Source organism: Cnephaeus nilssonii (assembly GCF_951640355.1).
Source record: "Cnephaeus nilssonii genome assembly, chromosome: 21".
Classification (NCBI taxonomy): Eukaryota; Metazoa; Chordata; class Mammalia; order Chiroptera; family Vespertilionidae; genus Cnephaeus; species Cnephaeus nilssonii.
In genome coordinates, this window is record NC_137092.1 from 25,350,825 (window position 1) to 25,375,657 (window position 24,833).

The 24,833-nt window shown below is 40.7% G+C and overlaps 1 protein-coding gene across 1 annotated transcript in view; it reads left to right on the forward strand.

The window, feature by feature from the left end:
* The window catches only part of RGL1 (ral guanine nucleotide dissociation stimulator like 1), a 220,785-nt gene that overhangs the window by 65,080 nt on the left and 130,872 nt on the right, over window positions 1-24,833 (forward strand). The window contains exon 2 of the mRNA XM_079760833.1: window positions 5,391-5,554. Coding sequence (XP_079616959.1) covers window positions 5,423-5,554 — 132 coding nt within the window. The 5' untranslated portion in view covers window positions 5,391-5,422. The remainder of the gene's footprint in view (window positions 1-5,390; window positions 5,555-24,833) is intronic.

The following is a 24,833-nucleotide window of genomic DNA, read 5'->3' on the forward strand; positions in this document are numbered from 1 at the left end:
CATTAGGAGGAAGAATGAGGATGAGAGAAGATAAAAGGAAAGAATGGACAGAAATACCAGTAATCACTGGAAGATACTGGAACGGGGCAAATGCCAGGCATTTTTAAGATTAGAATAAATCTGAGTTGAATTAAAAAATAAAAAAAATATTCAAGTAGAAGCAAGAGTTTGTGTGTGTAAAGCAGAAACACTGTATTATTAATTCACATGGTGGAATCTGCAGGGACAGGAGAAAAGCATGGTTCTAACAGATAATGATAAACACCAAACCATTTCAGCAAGGTTCTGAATATTAACACTTTTTTTCCCCAAAAGTATGTAAAGAAGAGAGGGAGGAGGAAAAGATAATGATATAGAGGGATCTCTCATACATTATTTACTATCATCAGAAGGAAAGTCAAATTCAATAAAGTACATGTTGATTTATCAAACAAAATCCAGCATGGAGTTTAATACAACAAATACAGATTTCAGTAAAATTGTGCCCTAGTACTTATTATTATTTTAAATCCTCACCCCAGGACATGCTTAATAATTTTAGCAAGAGGGGAAGGAAGAGAGAGAGAGGGAGGGAGAGAGAGAGAGAGAGATAGAAAGAGAGAGAAACATTGATTGGTTGCCTCCCAATGTGCTCCAACCAGGGATCAAACTCACAACCTAGGTATGTGCTCTGACTGGGAATCAAACCTGCAACCGTTTGGTATAAGGGACAATGCTCCATCCAACTGAGCCACACCAGCCAGGGCCCTAGCACTTATATTTAAAGCTATGGTTTAAAAATGTTCATGGGAGTTATGGATAATTTTTATCAAATGGCAAAAACAGACACTGGTAATGTTAAAATTTTGTGTTCTTAGCTTGTCACTTAATACTTATGATTTTAAGATTAGCCCCTTAGGAACTGCTCATTTACTTTTGGTACTTATTGATCATTTAGGATATGAAGCTGTCGTGAGCCCTCTGTTACGACCATAGAAAATATGATGGCCATTAGTCAATGATTATTTTTGAAGAAATGGGAGAAATGCTATTATATTATACATGTTATATCATAAGCATAGTGCAGTAAATATTTTAAAATAAAAATACAGACTTTACAAGCACAAATTTTAAAGATAAAAATTTATTTAAGGAAATACTTTCTCATTGATAATACTATATTTTTGATTATTTATATTTTTATTATTTATATAACCATAATCAAATTATTAGTTTCACTAACTTCTGTTATCAATTTCTGGTACGATAGCTATAATTTATAAATATTGATTAGAATGGTGTTTGGATATAACCTAACTTTAAAGATATTAATAAAAAACCTTTCAGCTTTGGTGGACATGTTAGGGCTCTGGGATTTGATGGCACAGTGACCTCAACAACCCTTCCACGGCTTTTCTCATCTGCAGAGTGTCTCTCAGGGTCGAGCACAAGCACCTTCCTGGCCCTTGTGTTGCTTCTCATGCAGTAGAAACAGTGGATAATCACAAACCTTTTACACTTACACAAACACAGTCCTCAAGCGATTGTATTTTACATTTTTGAGCAGAATTTTGCTTCTGTGTTACCTGATCAGATATGTGCCTTTATACACATACAGCTTCCTTTCTCCACTCCACCTCCAACTGAAGTGTGATCTCACCATTCAGTGGTTTAAACAAAGGGTCTGCTGTGGGTTTCAGGTGTTTTAGTTGACAGTCTTCAAAACTGATTTCCAGAAGAGCTCATAAGGCTTATGATATTTTTAGACAAATTATTGAATAGAATTGAAGATTCTGCCTTTTATTTTATTTTATTTATTTTTAATTTTAATTTTTTTTAGATTCTGCCTTTTAGTTTTACAGTGCGATCACCTTGCCTGTTGCATGAGCTTGGATTAGTGGTGCTTGTATGGAAGTTGGCCTGTAAGCCTTGACTGTGTGTTTTAAGAAAAAAGGCAGTAGGTCAACTCTAAGACATGCAGCATGTCAGAGGTAGAGAAGGTCTACATATTCCTCTTGCTTTATAGACTCCAGTTTATAGACTTCCGGGGAAACAGATAGGAAACCTATAATGCATGTTTAAAGAAGGTATGGAGTGGAACTTACGATTTGAAGAGAGAAAAGGTAGGTAGGTGGCGGGATGGGCTATATGATACGTGGGGGCCAGTGAAAAATGAAAATGCAGGGCCATTTGTTTGAAAATTCAAAATTTCAAGACAGTGACAATAGAACATTCAACCAAGAATGGGGCCCTTCTGAGCTCAAGGCCTGTGTGACAGCACAGGGCGCACTCATCAAGCCTGCCCTGGCCAGAAGTTGAGATGAGAGCAAAAAGAAAAAGGGATAATCTATTTTTCCTGTGTTTCCCTTCCTCTTTCTGTCCCACCCTTATCTATGTACTCATCAGATGTGACCATCTGTGCAGGGGGGACTGTGGGGCCAATTAGCTAAGACACTGACACTTTAGTCTGTGGGGAGGGGCCTGAGAGAGGGGTTGTATTACACCATGATGGGGACGGGGATGGGGGTTGAAGGTCTTCTGAACTGACTTAGGACAGAGAGCATTATCTTGGAAACCTTACAGCTTTCTAGCAATGTATTAAAGCTACTTCTCTGAATCTAACCTTTCATTGCTGTAAAATGGTGATAGCTACCTTGCAGAGTTATTGTAGGGATTAGAGATCATGCAGAAGATACCCGGCATGGTGGCTGGTATGCAATGGGAGCTCAATAGATATTGCATGTATAGTCTTTTTGTGTGTGCGCGAGTGAAGAGATGTATTGAGTGAGGCTGGGTGAAAAGGCCTCAAGTCTCAGGGTGGAGGATCTCAAAATGCTTGAAGAGCCTCGTAAGAGCTGGCTGCCTTTCTTCATCCATCCTTAGTTCCCAAGTGCTTTAGGATAGCTTAAAACTCTGAATTGCATCTTCTTCCCAAGCAGGGCAAGGAACGATCTGTGGGAAGTCAGTACACAGTAGAGTTCAGTCCAACACTGAAAATTTGCCAACTTTCACCCACGCTGCGGAGATGAGAAAGCAGCTGTGGGCAGACACCAGTGAGGGTGTGGGATCGCTGGGATACATTAGGCTTAAAGATGTCCCATTGTTCACCCTGAGATTTTGTAGTTTGTGTATTTTATCCTGTTACGTTTCCATGATATACACAGGACACAGCCAAAACCATTTCATGTAGTTTTCCCACTTTGTTTTGATTTATTATTTGTTGTTTACAGTGTTATCTCCAATAACAACAATGGAATTTCCTTTCCTACTAATCTGGCCTGTTTCCATTTTGCTTGTTTATTTGAATTTCCTTTTTGGACTGAAATCTCCGCATGACTCTGCTTTGTTTATTTCCTTACATGTATGTGTCAGCGTCATTTATTAGTATGTCCACTCGGAACAACTTTGTTCATTAATTATAAAGGTCCTGTTTCCTGGTTCCTAGGGGGCGTGTCTGAAGTGCTCCAGCTTGCTCAGTAACTGTAAGTCGGTTTGGGTTAGCAGCTTCCTCATCACTGCTTTCTGCAGGCAGACGGCTTGCTCTCCATGGCTTACAGATGAAAGGGGAGGCAGCTAAGTAACTCCACAGCCGAAGGCCCTTTTCTCAAATCCTCTGACTTAACCCTGCCCGCTTACCAGTGTTGATTTCCATTTGCTTTTATTTAGGCAGTGTGCTATGTGAGGACCTGCTTTTTGCAGACATGCTCAATTTCTTGAAGATGGGTCCGTGAAACCTAGTCTGTTGTTAACAATAAGCAACTGTAGCTCGCAGTGCTAGCTGCTTGGGAGTGTACGATGAATGTTAGAGTTGGCCCTTTCTTATGAAGGGCTTTCAGCCAATAACAAAGTTAAAGAGGTAACTTGACTTATCCATCTGTTACCTGAATATATTAGATCTGGATTCTCATGATTGACTGAATTAACCAATTCATCAAACATTTATTTAGTACTTACCCTGTTACATGACACCACATCTAGTGTCAAGATGCTTAAAAGGCCAGAAGGTAGAAATAGAATTGAAAGCAAATAAATATAACCAAGTCTTGCAGGTAACATGATGGAAATCTGTCCAGAGTATACACAGAGATTAACAAAGGAGGAGTCTATTCTCTTGGGGGTGGGTGGAGAGGAAGCGTCACCAACAAAGACAAAAGGTACTGGATATATTTGAGGTCCATAAGTACTTTTTAAAAAAATATATTTTATTGATTTTTTTACAGAGAGGAAGGGAGAGGGATAGAGAGTTAGAAACATCGATGAGAGAGAAACATCGATCAGCTGCCTCCTGCACACCTCCTACTGGGGATGTGCCCGAAACCAAGGTACATACCCTTGACTGGAATCGAACCTGGGACCTTTCAGTCTGCAGGCTGACGCTCTAGCCACTGAGCCAAACCGGTTAGGGCCATAAGTACTTTCAAATGGCTGAAACAGAGTGGCTAAGAAGGCAGGAGGGTGTGGTGGGAGAAGGCAGGTGGAGGAAGGCAGACATAAAGGGCTTTGGATGTCACATTAAGGTGTTTGGATTTTATTCTCTGGGAAAAGTTTCAGGTAGGTGGAACATCATCATTAGATTTTCTTTTTAGAAAAATTACCCTGAAAAGGGCAGATTCAGGGGGACCTGAATGGAGGCCAGAAGATTCCTTTGGACAGTATGGTGCTGAGCAGGCATGATGTGATTCTGAATAAGCCAATGGCAGATAGAAAGATATCAAGGAGTAGACTTTATAGAATAGCTATCAATTTTAAATATTGTTTTTATATAGCAACTGCTGATGAAACTGGAGCTCAAGAAAGTAACACAGCCAATAAACATAGAAGAGAATCTTCCTCTGTGCTTCCATTTGCCGTTAGGAAATGTGGTTATTGTCACACTATCCTGTAACACTCTATACAGCGATTACTTGTATACAACCCTTTCTGCCCCGCGGCACTAAGCTTCTTAAGGTTAAGATTCAAACTACCGAATTATTTGCGTATGCCCAGCATGGAGCCTCGTATAAACAAGTGTGCAATCGTTTGATACCACGGCCAGTGCTTCTTGCACGTGCACTGCATGGCATGCAGTATGGGAGCATCCCTCAGGCTCATCTTACAGCCACCCATTTCCACCGCTCCTCCGGAGGGGCCAGAGCCAGGGGACAAGCGGAGGATGCTTTTTACTTTGCTTTCACATTTACTAGTACATCACTTCATTCATCGTCAAGATGCGTCTCTCCCTCCAGAAGCCTGTGTTAAAATACCAAGAACAAATATTGAAAATATAAAAAGTGGCCGTAAAAGTTGACGCTTTTGTGATACTGTTGTCTGGGGTCTCATTATTCACAGATCAAGCATGATAATTTGCTTCTCTACCTCTTTTTACGTTACTTAATGTTTTAACCTAGATCACACTTTATTCTTCCACACAGGTCCGTGATGCCTCCCGCCTGGCTCTTTCAAGATGGAGGGGAAGCCTGTGGGAGAGCCTACCCAAGTGGTGTCTAAATTCAAACTTCCCTCCAAGGTGGAAGGCACAGGGCACTGGCTGGAGGAAGATCATGCTCGAATATGGGAAGTTTTAAAGACAGAGGAGGTAAGACAGCCCTAAGTCACACAGGTGGTGCAATGGTGGATTTTCTCCCCCTTGAGGCCATAATTCTGAGTGTAGCCAGCACCACAGGCACTTCGTGACTGGAGAACAGTGAGTCAGGGTTATGTCCCTTGGACATGAATGGCTCCACAGGGATTCAGCCAACAGAGATAGCACTTAGGCCTTAAAATGTACACGTAGACATTCTTCTTGTACAATCCTACCAAATCTAATTGGGAAATAAAATCATGGGCAGAAAGTTGATAACGAAGGATCAGTCATAACAAGTGGAAGTATATACATTTGTTGTTTGACAGCTACGCGATCAGTTAGGGCTCTTTGGTTGCAAGCAACAGACATGAACTCTGACTAATTTACAAGAGATGGGAAATCATTGGAGGATGGTGGGAGGCTCACAGAATTGATGAGTTGTTTGGAAAAGTAGGCTTAGAAGTAGGTCAGGAACCAAGTCAGTAGGAACTGCTCAGGGTACTGCTCCTGGTATAAATTCCAAAGGGCTTCCCACCCTCTCCTCATTCTCACATTTCTCTGCTCAAGATGCAAAGCCATGGGGGAGAGAGGCTTACTGTCAAGCTTAGTCACATGTTTTTCTCTTCTGTAAAGAGAGAAGGATGCTGCCATGAGAAATCATTATACCAAGTCCTCACAGCACTTGTGTTTAGAGTTCAAATCTCACTTTTTTTTACTTAACATGTTTCTAAGTTTTTAAGATTCAGCGACATTAATATATACTAGAGGCCTGGTGCATGGATTCGTGCACCGGTGGGGTCCCTTGACCTGGCCTGCGGGGATCAGTGGACCTCCGCATTGCCACAGCCCGGTCTTACCTGCCAGCTCCTCGGGCTCCAGCCCGCTGTCCGCATTGTTGATCCCGCACAGCATGAAGTAGTGTGTGAAGCGGCAGGCAGCTGGGGAGGAGCCCGAGCCTGGGCTGGGTGCTGCGCCACTCCCACTCATCCTGGCCCGCTGCGCCTACCACCCGCCCCCAAGGCGCGCAGGGGGAGTGTCCATGGGAGAGGCTCGAGCTGCTGCAGCTGCACTTGACAGTCGTCAGCCCAGCATCTGTCAGCTGAGTGGCGCTCCCGCTGTGGGAGCGCACTGATCACCAGGGGGCAGTTCCTGCATTCAGCATCTGCCCCCTGGTGGTCAGTGCGTGTCATAGCTACCGGCTGGTCATCTGGTCATCTGGTCCTCTGGTTCCTTAGGCTTTTATATATATAGATAGTAGTAATTTATTAATTCTCACTGTTGAATAATATACCATTATGTGGCTATACCATGATTTATTTATTCATTGTTATGTTGATGGACATGTCAATTATTTTCAGTTTTTTGGTCATTATAAAGAATGCCACTATGAACATATTTATACATGTCTTGTGCCCCAGTGTAAGAGTGTTCCATTGTAAGAGTGTTAGAATTTTTCTAGTTTAATATTTATTAGATAGTTTTTGAGTTGAGTATGTACAAGTTCTATTTTACAAGTTATTGCCATATTGTTTCCCAAAGTGGTACCAATTTACACTCCCACTAGCAGTGCACAAAGTTTCCCTATTCCACATCCTTGTCAACTTTTGAAATTGTCAGATTTCTTAACTTTTCTAATCTAGTTGTTATAAAATAGAATCTCGTTTTTTGCTCTTTTTTTTTTTTGTCATTTCAATTTCATCTCAGATCATTTTTTTTCCTGTAGAATTTACTTATCTAAGATTCTAACTATAGCAAAAGTCTTTGTTCGTTTGTTTGAAAATGCCCTTATTTCAAGTAACCTCTTAGAATAATAGTTTACATAGATATAGAATTCTAGATCACTTTCCCTCAGTACATTGAAAATATTACATTTTTCTCTGCCTTCCACTGTTTCTGTGGTAAATTAGCTAAAGTCTAATTTTATTTCATTGGATATAATGTCACTTATCTCTATTTAGATCTCCACATTTTTGCTGTTTTTCACTTTTATTCTTCTGTGTTTAGGTGTGAATTTCCTTTTATTTAACCTCTTGAAATTCATAGAGCCTCCCAAATATATTGGTTGGCGTTTTTCATCAGTTTGGAAACATCTCTGTAATCTTTTCAAATAATTACTTTTGCTTTATTTTTTTTCTGTAACTCCAACAATATTTGTTTGCTTTTCTCGCATTTTGATCATATTCCTTAAATTCTCTTTCAAAGTTATTATCGTTATTTCCTCTCTGTGTTGCATTTTGATGAAATTTAGATGCATCTTCCAATTCACTAATTATCTCGTCAGTTATATCTAATCTGCCCTTTAACTCAACCAATGAGTCTTAAATCTCAATTGTATTTTTTACTTCTAGAAGTTCTGTTTTCTTTTGAAATTTTCTAGTACCTTTTTTCCTCCTGCGTTCTATGCATATTTTTAATTTTTAAGACTGTCAAGAACTGCGAAGGGTCTGAGATTGTATGCTAGTTGCAAGTTAGCTCGCCACAGTTGTGTATGTGCCGAAAGAAGACATGAGACTTGAATCAGAGGCAAAAAAAACTTTACTAATCACTGAAGAAGCAGTAGCCAGTGTCAACATGTTTGTTTTGGTTCCCTATATCCTAATTCCTATAGGAGTGACACAGAGAGCTACCTGCACTTGGGAGGATCACTGATCTTGGGGAATTTGCCAGTTTATAGTAGACAGTAAACAAGGCTATACTTTCTCCAAGTGGGAGACATTATCTTATCCTTTAAGGTTACCTGCTGCAAACACAGGCCTGAAAAATGGTCTCGGTAAAGATCAGCCAGGCCTTGATTTTTTTGGCACACCAAGCAAGACATGCAAGAACAAGAGAGACATATGGAGGAGTATTTCTCCACAATATTAGATACAATGGTTTTCTGATTTGCGTTGGAAATTATAATAGCTATGAGTCTTATTCTACTATATGTTCTTTGTATTGGCTCTTGCACATAGTGTTTTATTTCTTTGTGTATTTTATGATTTTTGACTGTGGGTTCACCTTTCTTGGAATGAAGGGAGTTTTCTCCAGAGAGAACTTGCAATTACTTCTGGGAGCATTACCAGCTGGAATTCACTTTAAAGTACATTCTTAGCTTGTGGTTTTTCAGACCACTCACTGTGAATATAGGCTGGAAACCTATGGATGGGTATGCTTGTCGTAATTAATTCTAAGGGGAAATGACTCCCCCCTCCCTTCCCTGTTGCTATTCAGTACCATATTTCAAGATAAGCTACTTTCCTTCTTCCAAGTTCACCTTAATGTTGAAGGAATAACATTTTGGGGTTCCAGGTTTATGCAGTGGGTATTCCCTAAAGATTTTCTCTATTGAGTCAGTCCTGGACTTTGTCTATTGTTCCCTGTGTCCTTTAAAGTAATAAAACCTATATTAGTTAGAGTAGCACTAATGTTGTAATAAACACAACAAAAAAGTATGTGCTTAACACAATAAATGTTTATTTCTCAATCACATAGTAGTCCAGTTTAGAAGAGAATGCAGCCCTGGCCGGTGTGGCTCAGTGGATAGAGCGTCGGCCTGAGGACTGAAGGATCCCAGGTTTGATTCCGGTCAAGGGCATGTACCTCGGTTGCGGGCACATCCCCAGTAGGGAGTGTGCAGGAGGCAGCTGATCGATGTTTCTCTCTCGTTGATGTTTCTGGCTCTCTATCCCTCTCCCTTCCTCTCTGTAAAAAAATCAATAAAATAATATTTAAAAAAAAAAGAGAGAGAATGCAGCTTTTTTCCATATGGTGATTTAGGAACTCAGACTACTGAGCAACCCAATCAGGACCATGTCCATTAGTTTTAATTGTACTTCACTTATAAACCCTAAAGCACTGACATACTACTGGACACAAGTTGAAATAAATACATGATAATTGATTGATAAATCATTTTCATAGTAATTATGTAATCCTGTAATCATAATTTCATGGTAATATGTTGTTTCTCTAAATTATAACACCAACCAAAATATTGCCATCTCTGGGTACAAAGGTGATTCATTTGGTTCACTCGTGAATAGCACTAAGTGGTGATGATTATTGCTGACTGAATTTGCATTGAGTCATCCACAATGTGCTGGACTTATCTGTGTCCAGTGTTTTCCATTGGTGAAAAGGTTGCCAAGATAAGCAATGCTCTCCATGGCTGTGGAACAGAAATGTTCTCTGTGTAAAATGAAACTAGTGAATGCCTGTATGGAGACTGGACACATGACCTCTTCCTCTCTATCCAGCTCAGGAATGGGGCCTCACATTGTAACATCCCATTTTTGGAGGAGGAAATAGTAATGTGTTCATCATGCATGCTTTGGAGATTAAATCATATTCATCTGAGGCACAGGAAGAGAGCGAATTAAAAAACACACACTGGATGACAGTTGGGACAAGCAGTGGGAGTGTATTGTATTAATCTTTGAAGAGTCAGCTCTTTGCTGAACTTAAAGGCTGTGGTTTGGTGACACTAGGGTTCTTCTTTGTGATTCTGAATGAATTTCTTTTTCTCTCTGCCACACATAACATGAGGCAAAAGGATGGAAATGTCCTGCCGAGGAAGTTATTAATATAGAAAAACGCTTTGAAGTATTTTTGCTGAGTGAGTACAGTAGACATATCATCAGCAATGAGAAATGGAATACTGAGACTGAATAATATCCAGTAGGGTCTGTAAGGGAGGGAAAATATCATTTACTGAGCATGTACTCTGTGTGAAGAACTGTAGGTGGCACTTTCATATTCATCAATATACTTAGTTGTCACAGCCATAGGTACATTTTTCATAAAGATTTTGAAGATTAGAGGTTAAGGCCCATGCCCAAAGATACATAGCTAGTCAGTGGCAAAGTAGGATGCAAATTCAAGTTTTTCTGTCTTCATTTTATACTCTTATCTCCTGATTAAGCTGTCTACCAAAATTGTTTACATCAATCTGATTCTATATTTGGTTTTCCCACCGAGACTTCAGCTCATCCTGTAAGGGCAGCATCCTCAGCTCGTTAAATGGTACCAATCTCTCTTTCACAGAGCTTGGCCCTGCAATGTCTGGTGTGAACAAACACTGACCAACGTGCCTGCTGAGTCATAACTTTCTTCCATTTCTCAAAGTGTTGTCCCAGTGCGTGTGACTGGGCCTCCCTTCCCAATTCTCCCATATAGTATCCTAGTATCTCATGGAGACTTCACCCTGTCCTTTATTCTATTTAAAGGGAGTCTAAAACTCTGCTAGGCTCTTTGCAGCTCTCTTCTGCATAAGTGAGCTCAGTTTCATGTGCCCCAAGCTATTGATTGGGGTTCATTTGTGAACAGTCTGATTGCTTGGAACCTGGATATTTTTACCCATTCCCTGAACTCCTGTTGCTTCCTTAGACATTAAAGGCTGCCAGAATCACATCAGAGTATTCCCATGTCCTTGAGACACTGCTCACTGAACAGTCTGCTGTCATCTTGGGACACCCACACCTGTTACTGGGAAGTCTCAAGTCTCTCTAGCTCCATTTTACCCACTTTGTATCTTCTTATTTTTTCCATTGACTCTTGGTGCCAGAGTTGCAGGTTGCCCAGTGTAAGACCATTGAGCTATGGCATGATATTTTCACTACATTTCATAGTCTAAACCTAAGGGCAATACTCTAGCTATCAAACCTTTCATTATAGTTGCATTTTAGTGTTGGTGTTAGATAGCTCTCACGTGTGACCTCTTTAAGGAAGACATTCTTGAGCGCCCTGGTCAGGGTTGGTGACCCTCCAGTGTAGTTCCGTAACACCTCTGCTTATCTGGCTCATAAGACTTATCATAGGAATGGTACTTGTATGCTTGTATGTTTATATATTGCTATCTCTCAAACTAGAATGTAAGCTCCTTGAGCGAGGGCCTTTTTCATACTTATCTATATATGTCCACAATTACAGTGTTTGGTACATAGAGGCCCTTAGTCAATATTTATTGAATACTGAGACTTAGAATACGAACTCTAGAACAAGACTTGCTGTGTGACCTCATTACATTTCTTAATATTTCTGTATTTCAGTTTTCTCGTCTATAAAAAGGGCATATTAATAGGGTTGTCCTGAGAATTGAGTTATAATATGTAAAGTACTTAGAACAGTGCCTCTGATATAATAAGCAATAGATGTAGACTTTTATTATTGAGTCAGATGGGTAGAGTATTGGCCTACCAATTGTACAGTACTTGATTTTGACCACTGCTATCTGAATTCAATATTTCCTCCACATTCTGGAAGGTCCCTTACTCCTAGATCTTTTCTCTGTTTTTTGTGTTTTTTTTTGGTTTGTTTTTGTTTTTAATATATTTTTATTGATTTCAGGGAGGTAGGGAGAAAGAGAGAGAAATATCTTTATCCTGGCTGTTGATTCAGGTGGCTCAGATGACCATTTGAATAAGACAGGATTGATACATAAAGAACTTTCTCCTGTAAAAAATCATAGACTTTGCAAACAATATAGCTGTTCTGTTTGAGTTCTAGAACAAACCCTGCCTTTACTTTGCATTTTGGTACAGAGAGTAAAGGAAACTCCAGGTAAATTCAGAAAAAGGAAGGAAGGAAGCAAGCAAGCAAGAAAGGAAGGAAGAACAAAAACAGATTATTTTTCTGGAGATTGCATTCACGGGGTTTTAGGTCTCCAAGAAGGACTTCGCAAAGCAGTTCTTTCAGCCCAGTGTTTTCCAAAATGTGTTCACCACAAACTCAGACTCTCTTTATATATATATATAAAATTGATTTCAAAGAGGATGGGAAGGGGAGAGAGAGATAGAAACATCAATGATGAGAGAGAATCATTAATCGACTATTTCTTGCACGCCCCCTACTGAGGATCAAGCCCGCAATCCAGGCATGTGCCCTTGACTGGAATCGAACCTGGGACCCTTCAGCCGACGTTCTATCCACTGAGCCAAACCAGCTAGGGCTCAGAGTCTATCTTTATTCCCTTGAAAACTCCATCATGTCAGAGCAAGGTTGACGAGTCAGAAGAGGCAGGGCCTGGAGAGAGAAGAGCTTACAAGCAAATCATTCCCAGGAAAGAAAAGGGAAGGGAAGTGTCTTCCATCCTTTGGCCTTAACTCTCCTTTGAGGGCAAATACAAGGAAAGGATGACATTATTTAAATTCTTCCTTGGATTACAAATGTGTAGGGTATTGGGAGAGGCTGCACTTCCTCTCATGGCAGTGGGCCCTCCTTTCTCAGAGGCTGGGAAGAGGAAGTAGGTGAATACCTTCACTATAAACTCTCCCCCCATGACTTGGCTTCTGAAAAATTCACCTGCTTTACTTGATGAGTGACCCTGGTCTGGGAATCTCAGGAAATTTTATAGATGAAGAAAATTTTAGAAAGGTAGATGTTTTGGTATGTCATTGATAGGAAGGGATTAGCATTTTTTTAACAATTGCATTTGATAACAGTAACCCCAGTGCTTTTGTTTTTCTCTCTGTTTAGAATGACCTTCCTTCCCCTTTTCCTAGCTAACTCCTACTCATCCTTCAGACTCTGGGAATTTCCCCTGATCTCCGCAGACCATTTGTGCCCCTGTCATTTTTTTTCTTTCTTTTTTGTTAATCCTCACTTGAGGATATTTTTCCATTGATTTTTAGAGAAAGTGCAAGGGAGGGGGAGAGACATACACAGAGAAACATCGATGTGATAGAGACACATTGATTTGTTGTCTCCCACACAGGCCCCGACCAGGGCTGGGGATCAAGCCTGCAAACCAAGGTATGTGCCCTTGACTGGAATTGAACCTGGGACCCTTCAGTAGGTGGGCTGATGCTCTATCTACTGAGCCAAACCAGCTAAGGCTGTCATTTTTTTCTGAACTTGGTTTTCTTTATGTATATTTATCACGTTATTTGACAGTCACTTATTTTATATTTTTTTCCAGTATACTGTGAGCTTCTACATAAGGAACTTTGTCTGTCTTATTCAAAGTTACATCACTACAAAGTTATATAATTACATTGTTGAGATGTTTGTTGAATGAATGAATGAATGAATAAATGAATGAACGAACAAAGGAATGGACAGATAAGGAACATCACACATATCGGTGCTTATCCTGAGAAGAACACCCAAGTGACAGAATTTCTGGGGTCAGTGGTGTTTTCTCTAATGTCATAAAAGGGCATATGTTTTATTCTGTGTATTGTACTTGCCAATAGTAGGAACCATTACAATTTTACTGGATTTCTGAGAAATCAACAACATATGTGTACAGTAAAAATACAGTGACAATAAAAGCAAATAGCCTGATGAAAAGAGTCCTCAGTAAACAATAACCCATCCATCCATTCATGTTTACCCTCAGGATTAAACTAACTTACAGTTGCCTCAGAACACTCTTTTTAAATAGGATGGATGCAATGCCAGGACAAATCTAAATTGTTTCCACAATAAAAGTGTTGATCAAGGAAGAGAAAAATGGCAAAGAGACTTGAAACATTGTGATGGAAGAATCATGCTATGTCCGGGTGGGAGGAGAAGTTATTTGTAAGGATAATTGAGGGTGGTAGATCTGGGAAAGCAAGAACAAGCCAGGATTTCAAATGGAAGTTTAGAAGTATTATCCTTTACTAAGAGAAGCCCAAACTGCTGATAGTACTGTCACAAAGAAAGTGAGTGATTCCCAAACATTCAGGACTTATGGAGAGAAATGTAGCAAGGCCCTCCATACAACGTACACATACAAGGACACGTCATCTCTTTTGGACGGGACCAAGGTGTCATCCATCTTCTGAAGGGAGGCCAGGACCACCAGGAAGAGGTGCAGAGGCCGACCTGCGCCAGACCCGCACTGAAGAGCCACACAGGTGCCAACCAGGGAGTCACCATTAGATTTTGAACTGAGAGCCAAGAAGATACATGGAGAAAAGAGCCAAACTATTCATCCCTAGGTTTCATTTTTCTTTAAATTGTGAAAACAAAAATATAGGGCCCTGTAGAAATCATCAATGACAGCCAGTTTTTAAGTATAACTCTTAAATATCTAGTCACCTTGTAAAATCTTTTCCCACCACAGCCACAAGCTTCTAGTCGTGGTAGGACCAGGAGAAACTTCAGGGGCCATCTGGTATGAATGTAGCTTGTCGTTTGTCATCCTTGAACAGAGAGAGTGTGTGTGTGGTGGGTCTATTCAGCCTATTGGTGCTATTTTCTCATTGCCTCAGTGGTTGCATGTTTCTTTTGCAGTGGAGAATGTCCATTACATAACCACTTTAGTTCTTATTCTTCAGCTAAATTAACAAGAATGCTTGTAAATAAATGCGGGGCCCTGGTTACCTTATTTTTTTGTACATTCATGAGATAGCACATGGCTGATAGTAGGCACTTAGTTACATTTTTAAAATGAATGAAGGAGTTCTAGCCAGTTTGGCTCAGTGGATAGAGTGTCGGCCTGCAGACTGAAGGGTCCCGGGTTCGATTCCAGTCAAGGTACCCTGGTTGCAGGCTCCGGGCCCTGGTCGGGGCATGCGGGAGGCAACCAACTGATGTGTGTCTCTCATATCGGTGTTTCTCTCTTTCTCCTGTCCACTCTCTCTAAAAATCAGTGGAAAAAATACCCTTGGTTGAGGATTTAAAAAATAAAATAAAATAAAATAAAATAAAATGAATAGAGGAATTACATATATGGTTCAAGAAGTGCAAGTTCCTTCCAGACACGGGTAGGATTTGAGGATCTAGATAATAAAGGGGAAAGCCCCATGGGCTTTTTGGATTTAAATAGAATTTGGTTTAGGCATAGTAGTGACATTTACCAGATGTATTTTTATCTTGGGTGGTAGTTAATCTTCTAAATCTCAGTTTCTTCATCTATAAAATGTGGATAATAATATTCTTTTGGCCGAAACCAGTTTGGCTCAGTGGATAGAGCATCGGCCTGCGGACTCAAGGGTCCCGGGTTCGATTCCGGTCAAGGGCATGTACCTTGGTTGCGGGCACATCCCCAGTAGGGGGTGTGCAAGAGGCAGCTGATTGATGTTTCTCTCTCATCGATGTTTCTAACTCTCTATCCCTCTCTCTTCCTCTCTGTAAAAAATCAATAAAATATATATTAAAAACAATAATATTCTTTTGAAGGCAATATGCAATGCATATGAACCATTTAGGACAATGATTGGCACATAGCAAGTGCTCATTAATGTTGTTTCCATTTTTCTCTCTCTAGTTAACTCAGGATTGATCACAAAACCATTTGAGTTTGGCCCTTTGAAAATAGTCTTAAATAAACTGAAAGTAACATGCACAATGTACAGCTGTTAACATTTATTAATTCCAGAATGGTAGTAATGTGAACATGATTATATATTTCTGTGTTTCTCTGTACTTTTACAATTCTATAATTAAACATGTCAAACAAGACAAAAGGGTTACTAAAGTGACAGATATCATTAAATAAAGAAAGCATCTCAAATATATTAATGCCTACTTTAGTAAATGTAGAATAGTGAATTGGGGCATTTATCCAATAAGTATTTGTTGAATAACTGCTGTGAATAGGGCTGATATAATCCCTGACTCATGGTTCAGTGGGAAATATAGATTCTTTTTAAAAAGGCATCATACATCTGATCAGGGCAATTAAAAGGAAATACAAGGTTATAAGGGAGCATGTACGAGGCACATTTTATCTGAATCTGGGAGGTGTTAGGAAAAGCTAAGAGTAATTAATAAATTGCAGGAGTAAGTGACGATGAGGGTGGGAAAGGAAGTCCTTTGCACATGCAGAGGGAAAGGCATGTCTGTGCAAGGGTGTAGAGGCCAGAGGAAATAGGGAATGAAGTCCAATATGGATGGAAGACAGGGTTCCAAGTAGAAGGTATAGGGGAGATAGGCTTGAAAGGAGGGTGGGGTCAGATCAGGAAGGGCCGTGTAAGCCTTTACCTCCTGGTAAATAGTTCATCCACCAAAGCTCCTGTTGGTGGGGTCTCCATTTTTGTACTAATGTTGTTGCCGCTCAGGAACTCAGTGCTTGAAGTTTGACAGAATAAAGTGTTCTGGGAACCTTGAAGTCATGTTGCTGCTGTTTTTAGTGGACAGAAACATACTCTTAACTCCTTCAAGTGCATAAAGTGAGTATAGTTCTGTCTCCTGTACATTTTCAACCTAAGACCTTCCATAGATGGATGGAAGCTGTCCCGACTTGAAGTGCACCCTTTCTGCCTGCCCTCAATAGGAGACTGTTAGCAGTGGATGTTTAACCTTTTGCACTCGGATGTCGAGTGTGACTCGACACGGTTAGCATTAGAATAAAGGAATCGAGAAAAAAGCAAGCGAGTGCAAAGGGTTAATGTCCTCCTGGACCTACAGAGAAGCAGACTTGAAGAAAGCCTTTTGGAACCTAACTTGTCAGTAGATGAGCTTTGCAATACAAGGTTAGCTTCACCATATTTTTCTTAGACTGCTGATGTCTTCTTATATCAGATGGATCATGTTTGTGTCCCTGGTTTTGAGGTTGCCAGAGTCTTTGAAACTGATAAATAATTGTACAATCTGGATGACTTTTGTTGCAACAAAACCAATGGCATTTGTCCCATGCAGCTAGGACAAATGCAGTTTGGTTTGGAGAATCTGGAACATAGTTGCACGGGGCAGAGATGAAGGGTAATTACATCCTAACGACGGTCATTCACATTATCAGGTCATGTTCAACCACACGACCATTACACATCGTTTCATAATGGAAAATAAATGGGCCAGACCGTTCAGTATACACAAACTATCTGGTAACTTTGCCAGTGACCCCTTAGGGAGGGAGTTGATAGGAAAACTCACAATCCAAGATTCTGATTTGCCCAAATTGCAGAATAACATCACTTGACTCGAACTCCCAATAGCTGCTCCATGCACTTGTGTTTTTTTTTTGTTTTGTTTTTTTTTTACAATTGTATAAGATTATCAAAGACTAAGCTTTGCAAACTCTAGTTATATGATGAAGTTCCTGGCTTCTCTCTTTTAATTTGGGAGTACACTTTATATTGTCACTTGAATCCTTCTTGATGGCAGTCTTCCCATCCTTCACTCCCTGCCCTGCCCTGCCTCTTCCTCGCATTAATATTGAGAAATTTAACATTAAATTTGGAAGTGGGATGTTTAACCGAACAGATCATTTTACAGTTTGTTGTACATATCCAAGAAAATCTCTAAGCTACAACTCTGGGTAGCATTTTTCTTTTCTCCAGTTGTATTTTTTCTCTTATTTAATGTGATCAGTAGTTCAAAGCAGGGTCTATTTATTCTTGGCTCAGTTTCCTTCCCACTGGTTATGACTTTTAGATGTATATGTGGAATCTTGTTTTCAGAGGAAGATCTAAGGAGACCCTGTTATAAGTATGGGTTAACTACCACAAGCACAGCTGGTGCAAATCAGCATGATGCAGCAAGAGCTCAGGGTTATTGGCAGAGGCTGTGTTTAGAATTATACAGAAGAAGTAAAGAAAAAGGGCTCTGTACTATAGGGTAGAGAAGAAGGGAAAAGCTAGGCAGGGAGAAGGGGGATATAAAAAATAAACAGAAGAGAAAAGGCATTAAAGGAGCAGGATTTTTTTTTTCCTAGTGACTTCATAACCTTGTAGTAAGGGGGTGGGGATATCTATACAGTTTTATTAAGTAAAATGATAGTCATATATAATCCTCCATGATTTGGAGGGATTTTGGGGCCCCTTATTTTACATACTACCCCATTTATGGGGGCAAACAGAGGAACTGTGGGTAGCTTGATAACCCATGAAGAACTGGGAGAGGTTCTTGAAAGAAGTTGGGAAGAATAGAAATACTAGGGTGGAAAGAGGGTATGGATTCCATATCCCAGGATCTCTATCCTCAGCCTGATTCAATGTGTCATCCATGGTCCAATCAACATGCCTCAGGTTTTGGGTCAAGACACATGGTTGACATACGTCTCTCTGATTAGGGTGAGACACTTTCTCAGATCATTTCCAAACTAGGCTCAATATCCAGAAAATTAGCTGTATCTTTCCCTGAGGCCTGGCTTCAGTGCTCGTGGAAGGCCATGAGCAATGATAGGTGGATCAGTTCCTGAAAGAGAAGGTCCTGTTTCAGCCCCCTGGCAGAGTTGTACACCTGATACTATTGGACCTGGGAGCCTCCTGTAGACTCAGTCTTTCAGGGGACACCTGCAGGAAGGAACAGAGGAGGCGAGGCTCTCTCCTCCCCCAGAGGACAGACTCATACCAGTAAGGGAGCAGTGTAGCTGCCCATTTTCTGGGATCAGGGATTAAAAATGGTGATTCTTATTTGAAGTGTTGCAAGCTTTCATTATTTTGAGATTAGAGAGCTTACAGTTGCACATGTGCTCAGATTTCAAGGTATGTAAGATGACCCCCAAGTCTAATTTTAGGTCAAGGTGAGTGTGTGAGACAGTCCTCAAGGTTAATTCTAGGTCTTTTAAAAAAGATATATATTTTTATTGATTTCAGAGAGGAAGGGAGAGGGAGAGAGATAGAAACATCAGTGATGAGAGAGAATCATTATTCAGCTGTCTCCTGAACGCACCACACTGGGGATCCAGCTTGCAACCCAGGCATATACCCTGACTGGGAATTGAACCAGAACTTCCTGGATTATAGGCCGATGCTCACCCACTGAGCCGTGCAGGCTGGGCAATTTTAGGTCTTTATATGTGTGTCAGATACTGGTGCATGTGGTATTTCAGAGATTATGTTTGTGGATTATATTTGAAACTTCAAAAGCAAGAAAATAGATTGAAGTGTCAGGAAAGACAGTTTGTAAATTTGTTTCTTTGTATTAGTGATGGAAAAGCATCAGTGTTGGGTTCTGCAGAAAATAAAGGAGGTATTTTATGCATGGTGTGTGGGTGAAGAACATGTTTGGAGGGAAGAACTGTGCAGGGCAATTTAAAGAACTAACAGTTTATAACAGAAAAACATCAGTATCTGATTAGCATGAAAAATACACAGATCAGGTCGTGACTAAAATGCATTTAGTTTAGTTTTTACATAAAATACATAGTAATGAGCTTATAAAGGGCACAAACTTTGATAGAACTCATCTTGACTGCAGTTTCCTCCCTGGGGGAACACCTGTAAACAAGCAGAACATTCTTTATGTGCTAAATGAAATAATTTTCTTTGAAGACGTATTTTATTGGAAAAATGGATTCAGAGTTCGTGTGATAGTCTTCTCCTTAAGAAGAAATGGCTGTCTGTGAATACATAGCTATTTTTGTCTGATGACCAACCTAGCAGTTGTGCAGATTGTTGAGGTCTGCTTGATGTTATTATTCCCGATCTCTTTGGAACAAATACCAGGTGATGTAATTTTAATACTTTTGATGTGCTTTGTATCATTTTTCCTGGAGCATGTTGAATTTGAACGAACACATCTATTTTACTTTGGACCAGTCCCTCTTGTCATCAAGGGCATCCATTTTTGAAACAGCTGTTTGGGTTGAGGGATGCAGGATGTGGTCATGACATAAATCACAGCTAATAGCCCTCAGGGTAAATAAGCTCATGACCTTGGCCTCAGTCGCCCTGTAACTAGCTGAAGTAACTGCCCTGGGGGAGTGCCCACTTCCTTGAAGAAGCTCCAACGTTTAGAAACTATCCAACAAGGCTTATCATGTTGTTAACCATCCTCTTCTGCCCTAGTGACGAATGATCAGAGGGTGAGTGAGAAGAGGGGAAAGTTCTGTGCCTGCCCTGGGATCGCCATCAGGTAGAAAACAATGTGAAAGTCATGCTTATTCTATAGGCTTTGTATCTAGGCCTATGCCAGATGGTATTTTACTCAGATAAATTTTTCTCCATTATCAAATCCATTGAGGTAGGTCTTGGCCAATAGAAAGCCTCCATGTGGATCATAAACGGAAGCTGTGTGACAGGTGAGACTTGGTGGATTCTTTGGAGGCTCAGCCTTGCCTTATCTCTTCACTGGGTGGGTAAACAGTTGCCTATGCCACACCAACCTGGACCTTGAAATGGATTAATGAAACTGCAGTTCAAGACTGTTTGCAAAAGCAAAAGGGTTTTTTCTTTCTTTTCTTTCCCAGGCTCAAGAAAACAAAGGAGTCCTGCTGTTCGGTAGTAACCGAGTCACCAGCAGCTCTTGAAGGTCTGTTCTCAGGGGCTGGTTCATATTCCTCATTCTTCCAGGCCCATTGCTAAGCAGCTCTGTCAGCATTCCCTCTGAACACCTCTCTTTTGGCCTTTCGACTGGCCAGTGGGTGAGGAAAGGATAAGAGTGCTCCTTCTGACTCTCAGCATAGCTAGGAAAACATTTCGGTCCCTCACATTCTCCCACAAGGGCTAGTTCCTCTTATCAAAGTCCCTTTTCCAAAGTAAAGTAAGTAGAAAAAATTAAATTCGATTAAAAACCCAGATGAGGCAAGTATTACTCTTCTTTCCACTTCCCCCTCCACCCTCATGTAAACATTTTTTTCAGAGGCCAGCATCTTCCCCTGTGGACTGAAATACTTCCTCTTTAGCTTAGCTGCTGAGGGTATTACTGATCTCTCTGTGAATATCTTTTTTTTTTGTTCTCTCTCTGACCACATACCCAATTGGGGTTGAAGATACTAACTTAGATAACCTTTAAAATGATAACAGAATATTTATTAGTATTTTTAACAATGGGGAATGCAAATAAGAAACTTAAACTGGTCCCTGAGCTTTCTCCTAAATGCCACCCTGTTAAGTGACCCTGTTAAGCTGTTTCTCCACCCGCTTCAAGTCCTTGACTCAAAGTCAACCACGGCTAACCATTTCTCGAGTTTTTTTCATGCATATGCCTGAATGTCATTAAGTGCCCATGCCCACAAATATGTGTGTATTTTAACATATAAGGAATTATACTCTACACACTGTTCTGTACCCGGCCTTTCCCCCTAAATGATGTGTTTTCAAAATCTTTCCATATGGGCACACACAAATCCATCTCATTCTTTTAACCAGTCCGTAGTAATCCATTATATGGGTGTGCCATTTTTATTTAGCCCGTCCCTGCACTGATGGACATTTTGATGTATTTTTAAAACCATGACTAATAATGCTTTGTTGGTCATTCTTGTACATATGTTTTGTTGAATATTCCATGTATATTCATAGGATAAATTCCTAATAGTGACATTACTTGTTCAAAGTGAATGCGTGTTTTTAATACAGTATTGATAGATATTGCCAAATTGTGCTCTAAAAAGATTATACCCATGTACACTGTCAAGATTATAAAAATCTATTTTCAGTAGAAAGAGAAATAATATTTTCTCAGACTTATATAGCTGGTTTCTGTTTTTATTTTTAAAGTGCTCCCCATGTTTTAGCTTCTGGACATCTGATAACACTAATGAATGATACTCGAATCATCTCCTTCCACCCCCTCTGCCCTAGAGGATCCATCTAGTTCTGAAGCTAATCAATAGACTAATTCTTGCTCCACACCTTGAAAGTTAATTTAACCCATGCTGGGCCAGAAAAGGATGTGAGTTCTAATTGAGGACTGTCCACTGATGGCATTCTGTCCTCAGATACCTGCCACAAGGACATGGGGTCTCCAATTCCAGGCAAAGCACCTGGAAGGCAGGATTTGACCATTTCATCTCAACATGGACACATGGGATTTTGAAAGGTGATCACCAACTCTGCTGCCCCATCAAATCTGTGGGGCCAGAGAGAATCCTCTTTGAAATACAACTCTTTCATCAGGGAAGTAGAGCTCATTGCCCAGACAGGGAAGCAGGGAGGAGCTACTGACCACTTGAAAGCACTTTGAAGTATGTTTGATCATAATTAAATGCTTCTTCCTTCAGAAAACCTGATACTTTGATGTCTGTCTAGCATCAGAGAACTCCTGACCATTGGGCCTTCAGACCTCATGGCTTCGGATTTGGCACTGTATATTTCCACTCAGATGTCTAATATTGCAGAATAATGCAGGTAGAATAGACATTATTGTGGGTGGATTATAATTATTTGATTTTTGTTGGCAATGTGTCTAGCTACTGTTCAGGGATTTGGTGAGATCGTTGTCATATTTTTTTAAAAAGTATCTGGAGCTCCTAAGAGGAAAGCTGGAAAAGGGTATACAATCTGCTTAACTCTCCCCCATCACACCATGGCATAGACTTGGCCAAGTGAGAGGACAGTGGGACCTCCATGGCTAGATGTACTGCTGGGAATAAGAGGCTGTGTATTATACAGGATGCAAGAATGAACTTTGCCCTCCTTAATCAAAAACAGAAACACCCACTTGTCAGTCTGGTTTTCCCACCTGTGTCTTTTCAATTACCATTGAATTTTTCAAAGATAGGCAGGGAGGGCATCGCTGGGTTGTTCCCTGGGTCCTTGAGTTTTCTCCTCTCAGGGAAGAAAGCTGCTATGCCCCCTTTATCACACTTATGGGCCAGTAGATGCTTAAAGGAAGAAGTGGAAGGAATTCAACTAGGTGGCCATTTATTCCAGTCCTAGAACTTTGGGGAGTCATACTACTTTGGGGAGTCATAGAACTTTGGGCTGGGAGATGGGGGCTTCCAGACACATTCAGAAAGGGAGGGAGGAAGAAGAGATGCAAAAAGATAAACTCCAAATAGAAAGGGAAGACAATAAGGAATATATATATTACCTAAGGGACTCACAGTGAATTTCCATAAGTCCATCGGGACAGGGGCCCTTATCCCCCATGTTTCAGGAATGATTTGATTAAGGATGCTAAGCAGGCACTTAACAGTATGATCTTGTTCAGTTATAATCTTTGATGGACCATTACTCATGTTGTGAAATTGAGTCAAGTCTCTCTTTCCCTCTTCCCTACCTAGTTTTCTTTGCTAAGTAATCACATATGCATTTTATTTCCAAAATGTTTACTTACATACTTATAGAGATAAGACATTTAAAATAAAAAGGCAATAAAATCCATAATGGAAGTCCAGATAGTGAGCCACAGGACTTCAGAGGAGGGATATGTAATTTCCAGTTAGGGTTGGGAAGAGATTTGGATTGTCATATTTTGGGGCTTATTCTTTATTAAGAATTCCTCAGTAAGTGGGGGATGGAATGGGATAAAGCCCTTTTCAGGTGAGCGGTTGACAGGAATAAATCTGAGAGGTCTGTAGGTGTGGGGCATGCTAGCAAACAACAGTGAGATTATTTTGACTGGAGTCAAGTGTACACAAGCCTAGTGAGAAAGAAGTTTCCTGGTGGGTGGGGCTCTAATCTGCAGGGCGTAGAATGTCAATTGTCATAGCTCAAGATACTATTAGAAATGGCCTGGTTCCCTGCAGAAGACAGGGCAGACTGGCTAGATCTGCCCATGGGGATGGGGCAAGAGCTGCGAGGAAGTTCAGGTGGCAGACAGGGCATTAGAAGTGACATGCAGAGGTCTACAGAAACAGAGGCAGGTGGTCACCAAGGCAAGTAGAATTGGTTTTGGAAGGTGGGAGACAAGTCTCAGGCTTGGAGGTGCTGGTACTGGGCAATCTAGGACAGGTGGCACTGAGAAATGTAATCAGAAATAAGGGAATAAGAAAGTCAGTCAGCAGTCAGCAAGCTTCAGCCATTGAGCTCAGGTTCATGGGCAGATTTCCAAGCTCTGGAAGGAGGAAAGAAAAGAATGGAAAGCAAGAAGCAGGGCCCCCACCCCAGAGGGACCAGGCAGAGTTCCAAGCCAGGAGTCAGACCTGGAACACCGGGCCTGACTAGCAGTAGGAACGGTTGACGCTACATCCCAGAGTGCTGAGCTGAGGTCTTCTCATTCCTTCTGTGTAAGGTTATGCCTGCTCTTGGACGTTGGGACGTCTCTGCAGGTGGGAGTGGAGAGAGAGGCCCAGCTGTGTGGATGGGAGGATGCAAACACTGGAGAAAAGGCTCAGCCCAATGCTGGCTAAAGAGCTTGGGCTTTATTTGGTAGGAAAAGGCAAAAGGCAAAAAGAAAAAAAAAAAAGGAAAAATTAAAGTAAGGGAGTATCTTAATCACAGCTATATTTCAGCAAGATTAGTTCGACCCTAGTGTGTAAAATGAACTAAAGTTCATTTGTAATACATTTCTACTATTCCCCTTCCTGAATACTTCTCCAATGTGTTCACATTTCCCTTCCTCGCTCCCTCCCCCCCCCCCCGCCTCTCTTTCTTTCTTCCTTATGCCTGTCTGTCTTTTTTTTTTTTTTTTTAATTAATCTTCACCTGAGGATATTTTCTCATTGCTTTTTAGAGAGAGTGGAAGGGAGGGAGAGAGACAGAGAGAGAGAGAGAAACATCGATGTGAGAGAGACACATCAATTGGTTGCCTCCTGCATGGATTGGGTATT